Raw genomic sequence first — 9,492 nt, 5'->3', positions numbered from 1 at the left:
CATTTTCGAACTTTTGTGGGGGAGGTACCGGAAGGAGTGGACCGATATAGCCCATCTTCGAACTTAAACTAAGTTTGGGTAAAATATTACGAAAGCCAAAATTTGAACCGAATCGGTTGGTTTATCCGTTCGAGAGTTATCGTGGGCTCCAGCCAGCCAGACGGTGTCATAGGGGTTTTTTGCAACTGGCAGGCTATTTTCTCAGGAAGTATGGAATTGCCCCTGATAAAACTTGTACCGTCATATGGAGGGCAGTGAATACAAATTGCTAAAACAAAAATCAAAGCGATTCGAGAGATGTCCCTAAACTGAACTTTTCCAAAATTTTGTGTGGGAGGTACCCGAAGGAGTGGACCGATTGAGTCCATATTGAAACCTTATTTAAGTCTCGTACACGTTTCATGATGGGCAAAGTATAGACCAAATTGGTTACTCCCTTCCCATCTTCGAACTTAAACTAAGTTTGGGTAAAATATTACGGAAGCCAAAATTTGAACCGAATCGGTTTATCCGTTCGAGAGTTATCGTGCGCTCCAGCCAGACAGACAGACAGACGGACGGACATTGCTCAATCGACTCCAAATTGTCTGAAACACATTTCGTCCAAACATACTTGGGGTCTAAAACCATTATTTCGATGAGGCACATTTTGCCCGTATGAAAGTGCATATACCCTCGTTAGCATAAATGCTGAGGGTATAAAAATGTGGGAATGGTTTTTCATTTGGTTTAAAGTTATGCACATGATCTATAATATAATAAATAATGTTTAAAAAATGATGTATGTATTTGTCTTTCGTAACACCGATTAGGCGTAAAAAATGTGTCAATATAATAAATGTGAATATGTAATAATTGTGTATATACAGTGACTGTCACTGAAAATGATGCAAGCTGAAATAAAAAATGTAAACGTTGATGACTTGGAAACGGGTCGAGATTTTTTTAACAATTCAAAAAACATTTTGTAGGCTGAAAAGATGGCATACACAAATATTCAGTTTACCGTGCCGTTATACTAAAATTTTACCGGAAAACAAAAAATAGGCATTTTTGAAGTGAGCATTAATATTGATGCACCACAATAATCGATTAATTATTTCCAAATTTTTCGCTTATTATGCAATTTTAGTAATCAGAATCGTGGAATAATTGGTTCCCTACCGTTTTCAGTAGTTTTGTCATTGATTCCGACAGAAAGAATGATATTCCTGACGTAATTTTGGCATGATCGTAATTATTGTCCTTTGTAGTCAATTTGGCTAGAAATTTCAAGTTGTTGAAGTTATTTTCCAAAAAAGACTATGAAAAAACCATTAAGGTTTATGTCCAGAGTACGTACATACAATCTAATGATATATCGAAAGTCCTGCATTAGCCCTATATTATACTAGTCTTTAAGGGCGTTGCACTGATAGAGGTGAAAATCGGGGCATAGAACACAATTTTGTGTACTTTTCTTTGAAGATAGCTTTCAGAAATATTCTTAGCAATGTTTTGACAAAAATTGTTTTTTAAATTGTTAAAAAAGCTCGACCCGTTTCCTTTTTATCAACGTTTACATTTTTTTAATTCAGGTTGCATCATTGTCAGTGACAGTCACTGTATGTGAAAAAAATATGTAATAATCGAGAAAAAATATCAGAATTTATCTTTTTGATTTTTTTAAATATGTAAAATACGAGGTCTAGCGATCATTAGGGATAAATAAAACCAGCGATATACTCGTTAAACCCCAAACTCAAATTATTCCTAATGGACATAAATTCGTTACAAACATAAAAAGTTCCTATTATTTTATATGTACATAAAAAGTATGATTGCCTAATAATAAAAAAAAGTACTTACATCAGTTCGCACATTTTGAAGAAAATGTGCTCCCAACTTTAGCCATGTCCGTCCGTCCGTCTGCCTGGCTGGCTGGAGCGCACGATAACTCTCAAACGGATCAAACGATTTGGTCCAAAGTTTGGCTTTCGTAATATTTTGTCCAAACTTAGTTTAAGTTCGAAGATGGGTTATATCGGTCCAATCCTTCCGGTACCTCCGCCACAAAAGTTCGGAAATGTTCGGAAAATTTGTGCGCACGATAACTCTTGAAGGAAGTAACCGATTTGGTCCATACTTTGCTCATAGTGAAATTTCAACCACACTTAGATGAGGTTCCAATATGGACTCAATCGGTCCACTCCTTCGGGTACCTCCCACACAAAATTTCAAAAAGTTCAGTTTAGGACCTGCTCTCAAATCGCTTTGATTTTTATTGTAGCAACCTGTATTAACCGCCCCTCATACGACGGTATAAGTTTCATCAGGGGCATGTCCATACTTACTGAGAAAATAGCCTGAAAGGTACAAAAAACCCCTATGACACGGTGTGTAGTGGTTGGAGCGCAAGATAACTCTCGAACGGATCTGCCGATTTGGTCCAAAATGTGGATCCTTTGGACATTTTACCAAAGTGGCCCTGTTTACAGCGATATTATGTTTTTCGTAGGCTAGTGTGATAAAAAGCCCTATCTATCAATATCCCCGCAAATTTTTGAGCTTTAATCCTATTCATACTTCTGTCGGTTTATACGGTTTTGAAAAATTTTCAATCCACACAAGCTGAGGGTATATCTCTGTCGGCTAAGCCGACTGATATTTTTTTACTTGTTTATTATAAAATAAAATTGCAGATCACTAAAGAATGCAATAATAACTTGGTGTAACTTATTTCAAATTTCGAAATTTCTTTTCCATTTTTTGCTGCTCCCACGCCGTTTAGAATAGGGATTCCCACGTATATTTCGGTGGGAATGCAATGACTTTTTCCTAGCCACTCTTGGCCAATACTTCTTGTTATGTAGCACTTTTTTGATTTCTTCATGTGACTCCAAAGCCTTTTCAATTAGAAGAGTCAATTTTCTGAGGCTGGTTTGGAGACTATCTTTGATTTTTTAATTATTCTTCTTTAAATTCGTGTGGTCACTGTTTTTAGTCTGCCAGGTGACGTCTTCAGCTTGAGCCTTCCTTCTCTCTCGGCACGGTATTATAATGTTGTACACGGTTCATCGCTTAAGGGAGGTGATTTCAGCGATTTCTCGGAACGGTTGGAATGGACCAATTGTATCATATCTTTCGAAGCCTGATTGTCGCCAATTGTCTTTTTCCGAATATTCCTTCTCTGGTTAACTCTCGACAATCAACTAATGACAACAAGTTATAACTAGAAAATCTGATTAGACAGAAACTCGTTTTATCACAAAATTAAACGAACTGGGCCCAGAAATTTTTGCATATTTTCCATATCGTGCATTATTTTTACATATTTGCATAAAATGACCATATGCAAGGATTTGTGTCCTGAATATTCCATCGAAATGGCTGAAATGTGAAATTTTGAATTCGTTGGGGGTATGAAACTTTACACCTAAAATTTGTCCGCAAAGGGTATTTTGAAAGTTGTGGCCTCAATATCCCACCGAAATGACTGAAATTGGCTATTTAGTCTTCGTGGGGGGCACAAAACTTTCCAACTGAAATATGTCGGTATAGGTGCACGTCTTCATATAGCCCCTATAGAACGGTACCTCTCGATTTTTTGAATTTTGAAGGTTGTGGCCACCGAAATGACTGAAATTTAGTGTTTAGTCTTCGTTGGGGGTATGAAACTTTACACCCGAAATTTGTCCGCAATTGTCATATAGCCATAGAACGTTACCCTAAAAATCCTTCATTAATTTTGCATTTATTTAGTTGGCACCAAGGCAAATTTTGTCATGGTTGACACAAAAAAGGTACTCACCCTTTTTGCCAGTTGTTTTTGTTATTTCCAACTGATTTCTGCATGTTGTCATAAAAATGTAAATCAACTTATATGTACAAATAGCCCAACATCATTGTTGTAATTCCTAATTGAAAATCCATTTTTTTAATTAATCGTTTTCAATAATTTAGTTGGCTAACTGTGTATAAATCTAAGGTCAAAACCTAAAACTTTACGTGTTGCGTGTGCGTTCAAAAATAAAAAAACAAAATACATTTATTTCAAATTGAAGTACATGTATTTTGTTTTTGTTTTCTTTAAATGCACACGCAAAGTTATAGGTTTTGCCCTAATATAGGCTGACTTCCGTATCGTCAATTGCTTTGTGTTCTTTAAACTTCGTCAAATATTTCAGTTGCACACTCATACATTGTTCCTCGAAAATGTAACTAAGGGGTCGATTATGGATAGCAACCCAACTCCAGTTGCGTTGCCCACAGCAAATTTAGTAATAGAATTTCCTATTTTCGCTTTAAAAATTTATACTTCTTTACAATTAAACTAATAGCTGAAGGTTCAAAACACTGATATTGATTGAATTTGACAAAAAAAATTGGTCTTTTACTCATTTTAATTGCATGATTTTCTCTTCTGGCAACGCAACTACAGTTGAGTTGCTATCCATAATCGACCCCTAAATGCATCAGAAATAAAAATGATACAGGTTTGCTATTTTACCTGCGTTAAAAATGCGTGTTTATGACGTTTTGAAACACGTAGCTTCGCAATTGTTAAATACAACGGCGTTAAGAAACACAATACTTCGCAGATTTTCAGTCATTTGTAAAGAACTGACGATACGGAAGTCAACCATACCCAACTAAAAATGTTTTCTATTAGGTTTTCGAGAAATCCAATCAACGATATCGAGTCTTGAATAACTCATGTAAATTGTACAAACATACTTTTGTGCATAAGTGTTCTAGTGATTTAATAAAACTTGAAAATCGCCTTGTCATTTAATTATTGCACTGATAACAAAAATTTGTCTTATTCATTCCAATAACGTTATCTGCTACATTGTTTTGTCAATTTATGAGAGGCGCAGTGATAGAATAAATTACAACTTCTCCTTTTTATGTATATTATATTTACAGTATATTTTTATAAAAATAATCTATATAGCAACAACTTTAAAACTACATATCATATGACGACATTGTTAATTGTTCAATTATCTATTTTTGTTATTCTTTACAATCGCATTAGTTTCTAGTCTACTGACATTGGTTTTGAGGAAAAAGGTTGTTTTGTAGCACTGACTATATCGAAACATTGCCATTCCAACTGTTACGCCGCTCTAGCATCATTTATTGTGGCAGGTACATGAACTTCAAGACCATCCAAATCCTTGGATAATATTATTTGGCATCCCAATCGTGAGGTATCTGTTAAATCATAAGCTAAATCTAACATGTCTAATTCTTCGTCACTTGGCTTCTCGGGTAGTTTATTATAATCTTCCGGTTTAAATATTAAATGGCAAGTTGAACATGTCAGAGTTCCTTCACAGGCGCCAAAACCATCCAAATCAATATCATTATTGACCACCACATCCAGCAGCGAATCACCTATTTTGCCTTTTGTTTCTATTCTTTCGCCATTAGCTCTGATAAAAGTCACCTTAACTCTAATGTACACAAAAAAAAGAAAGTTGTGGTCATGATCAGTGTCTTAATAAAATCTCACGGTCGCGTGCATACTTACTCTTGTTTCAAAGCAAGACCTAATGAAAATGTCCGTGTTTGTGCCAGTTTGACTTTTGACGATGCCATTAATTGACGACGAATTAAATTATTTGTACAATTCAAAACATTTCTAAACGCCATTGTGCTAAGGGTTTAGGGGGGGAAACACTATTATCTAATAACACGCAGATTACTTTCACACCAAGGTATATTCCGAACTACTATACGGCCCAGCAGCTTTTCCATTCAACAACAAACGTCAATCACTAGCCATCGCGTATTCTTCTTCATTCACGTCTTCTTCTTAGAAGACATTGCCAGATTGAGAAAATAAGGAACTGACAAGTTGCCACTTTCACGGGTATTATTTCATGGGAGTATGGTAGATTTATGGGCTGTTCCTTTAATGCTTGGTTTAAGCTGTAAACAGATACAACGTTTGGGTAAAGTTTTGTGTCGTTTTGGCCGTTTTTACACTGTTGGGCATGATGCCGAAAAATTCAAATTCATTTGAAATATATGCCGGCAAACAGATAAACGCTGGACTTTGGTATCGTCGTCGCCCTGTTGTTGTTGTTTTTTTCTCGACGCCCAACTCAAAACTTTAATCAAACGTTGTATCTGTTTTCAGCTTTACATTTACGAAATCCACTCGATTTCAACTGTCAAATCCATAGGTTAAACGTCAAATGAAATCCAGATGAGAGACGTTTGAGCTATGTAATTGACAGTTGAAATCGAGTGGATTTCGTAAATGTAAACTTAGCATAAGGCTTCGTCACATAATAGTACGTTTATATATAACCGGATTTATCAAACCCACTGGGTTTCAAATGTCAATTCCATTGCTTATATTTTAAATAAATCCTCATAAAGAAGGTTAACCCTGCAAAAGGCCATAATATAAACATGGCCTAAGAGCTGTGTTCCTATAGTCCATATTTACATTAGGCAATTTTCCTTACGGCAATTGTCAGTTTGTTGGAGAGAGAGGTGAGGTATATGTTGCCCTTTGCCTCACAACACCCTCTCTCACCAACAAACTGACAATTGCCGCAAGGAAAATTGCCTAATGTAAATATGGACTAAAGGAACACAGCTCTTATGTGACGAAACCTTATGATATGTTTACATTTACGAAATCCACTCGATTTCATCTGTCAAATCCATAGGTTAAACGTCAAATGAAATCCAATGGATTTCAGATGAGATTTCATTTGACGTTTGAGCTATGGATTTGACAGATGAAATCGAGTGGATTTCGTAAACATTAAAGGAACAGCCCATAAGGCCTGCGTACATAAGCTGCCTTGCCTGCTTACCTTGCTTACTTCTGATAAGAGAATAAAAAAGAAAAGGGCAACCCAGTTCGAAATTTCCTCGGCCTTCTTTATTCTTTTATATTTATTATGTCAAAAATGAAGCAGGAAAGCAAGGCAATCAGGCAGAGTAGCTTATGTACGCAGGCCTATAAATCTACCATACTCTCATGAAATAATACCCGTGAAAGTGGCAACATGCCAGTTCCTTATTTTCTCAATCTGGCAATGTCTTCTAAGAAGAAGACGTGAATCGTTGATGTACACGCCTTTGCGTTGTCGTAACAACAGAGAATAACAAATCCAAATGAGAGCCATGTCAGCCGTTGTTTAACAACTCTCTCTCATTTATTTTGGACATCAATGACATAGACTAATAAATTTATAGACGTTTATTTGCTCTCAGCATTTATCTTCGAAATTTTCGAAAATTGGTAGATGGCGTTAGTATTTTTATTTAAAGTTACCATAGATTTTAAACTATTTATTCTGATAAAAGACAAAATATGGATAATCTTTGGCCAGATCAACATTCTCATATAAACAAATTCAAAAAAATATTGTAACTTGCTCCAAAACATTGTGTAATTGTGTGAAAAGATTAGGTACTTTGCATACCGGCGACACCTACAAAAAGAGAAGACACTACAATCTCTTTGTCTATGAATTTATTAGTCTATGTCAATGACGTGAATGAAGAAGAAGAAGAATACGCGATGGCTGGTGATTGACGTTCGTTGTTGAATGGAAAAGCTGCTGGGCTGCAGTGTCCAACTTGTAGCTGTGTTCCTTTACTTACCTGAGGTTACCATTAACCTGCAAAGAGTTCATTAACCCCAAAAAGTGGTAAAACTGGCAGCAATTTTTAAGAGAGTGAGAGATGAGAGAGAGCGCATATGCATTTCTCTTCTGTCACAGGCTACCTGCTAAATTTCTGCAGGTAAAAATGGTAGAACTGATTTTTCGACTTTTGTTTGACGATTATTTCACAATGAAGAAAAAATGGACGAAAACCAGGAGAAAAAGTCGAACGCTGAAAACAACTGAATTAAAAACTGTGAAATAAAAGACGAGAATTGATTTTTTATGTTTCTTTTTGACATTGCTACCATTTTGCCGTTCCTTTACTTTTCTGGTAAAAATGTTAATGAGAGAGCAATTTTGAGAAATTTTGACACTTTTCTCTTTTACCACTGCTACCATTAAAAAAAGTAAAGGAACAAAGCTAATAAAGCATTTTGACAACTAGTATGATGATCAGCTGTTTTTGGCTTTGTACCTTTATTATTGTCATGATCCTGTTGCTATGATTTACTTTCTATCATGGTGGAATAAGAAGGTGTTACATCAAATCCATGGTGGAATAAGAAGGTGTTATATCAACTCATGTCAAACGTCAAATTTGCTCACGATAATGCATTACTGTGAATTGCTTGCATGGTGGAATAAGGTGTTACATCAAATCATACCAAACGTCAAAATTGTTCACAATACCGCATTGCTGTGAATTGCTTGTTTACCTTTTGTATGTGATTTTATTCACAGTAATGCATTTTGACAACTAGTGGGATAATCGGCTGTTTTTCCCGTTGTACCTGTATTATTGTGCCATGATTGCTTGTTTACGTTTTGTATATGATTTTATTCACAATAACACATTTTGACAACTGGTATGAAGATCAGCTGTTTTTGGCGCTACATCTTATTATTCCACCATGATCATGATGAAATAATAAGGTGGCGTAAAACGGCCAGCTGATTGGTTTCAATCTGTCAAATTTTTTGTTATTGTGAATAAATTGTATGAAAACGTAAACAAACTTTTTGACATATTGAAGAATTTTTGGCCAAAACAGAGTTGTATTTGTGCTACTTACGTGACCTGTTAAATAGATCTTGACCATGATCAAATCATACCAAACGTCAAATTTGGTCACAATAATGTATTATTGTTAATTGCTTGTTTACATGTTGTATGTGTTTTTATTCACAATCATGAATTTTGACAACTAGTGTGATAACCAGCTGTTTTTGCCGCTGTACCTGTATTATTGTGTATAGTTGTATAGTTCATGAACGAACTAGTTCAATTGAACGATTCATTGAAAAGAGCGTATGAACTACATCAGTCGATATAGTTCATTATAGTTCAATAGCTCACTGAGCGCCGACCGAAAGATCCACAAAGAACGATCAACGAACGAACGACTCACAATCTAGTTCAGCATGTCATTCACATACATAGCGATCATGAATACTCACGTAGGGAGCTTCTCACGAGTGAGTTGCAGCTCACTTCTCACTTTTCGACCTATCACAAATGACAAGGGAGGAGCGAAAAAAGTGAAGAAGGGTTCATAAGTTGGAAAATCGAAAATCGTGACGCATTTTGTGAACCCTTGAAAATATAATTTGTGTTGCCATACCATTATTTTATTTACAAATAATTTTGCAGTAATTAAAATCATAATTTTTTTATAATACACTACTTTATTTTAAATTAATTTAATATTTCTAAAAGGAAAAATATTTGTTACCAACAACCCACTGTAAAAATACTTGGTAATTGATAAAAAATTAATCAATGTTTGATATGTATGTGGCAACATCTGTAACAGCTGTTTTTTGTTTTGACATTGTTTGGTTACACCCGTAGAATTTCTACAATTTGCAA

The 9,492-nt window shown here is 35.4% G+C and overlaps 1 protein-coding gene across 1 annotated transcript; it reads right to left on the bottom strand.

Annotated features, from left to right (window-relative positions):
* Positions 1-4,884: 4,884 nt before the first annotated feature.
* Positions 4,885-5,788, bottom strand: LOC141400795 (adrenodoxin-like protein 2, mitochondrial). Its single transcript, XM_073980295.1, has 2 exons — positions 5,519-5,788; positions 4,885-5,441 (listed from the first exon to the last, which is right to left on the bottom strand). Exons 1-2 carry the CDS (start codon positions 5,638-5,640, stop codon positions 5,102-5,104), a joined length of 462 nt encoding a protein of 153 aa, XP_073836396.1. The 5' UTR covers positions 5,641-5,788; the 3' UTR covers positions 4,885-5,101.
* Positions 5,789-9,492: the final 3,704 nt, after the last annotated feature.

This window comes from Musca autumnalis, unplaced genomic scaffold (assembly GCF_047663935.1).
Source record: "Musca autumnalis isolate F117 unplaced genomic scaffold, ASM4766393v1 scaffold_4, whole genome shotgun sequence".
Classification (NCBI taxonomy): domain Eukaryota; kingdom Metazoa; phylum Arthropoda; class Insecta; order Diptera; family Muscidae; genus Musca; species Musca autumnalis.
The sequence above is the reverse complement of the archived record's forward strand: the minus strand, read 5'-3'. Positions and strand labels throughout refer to the sequence as shown.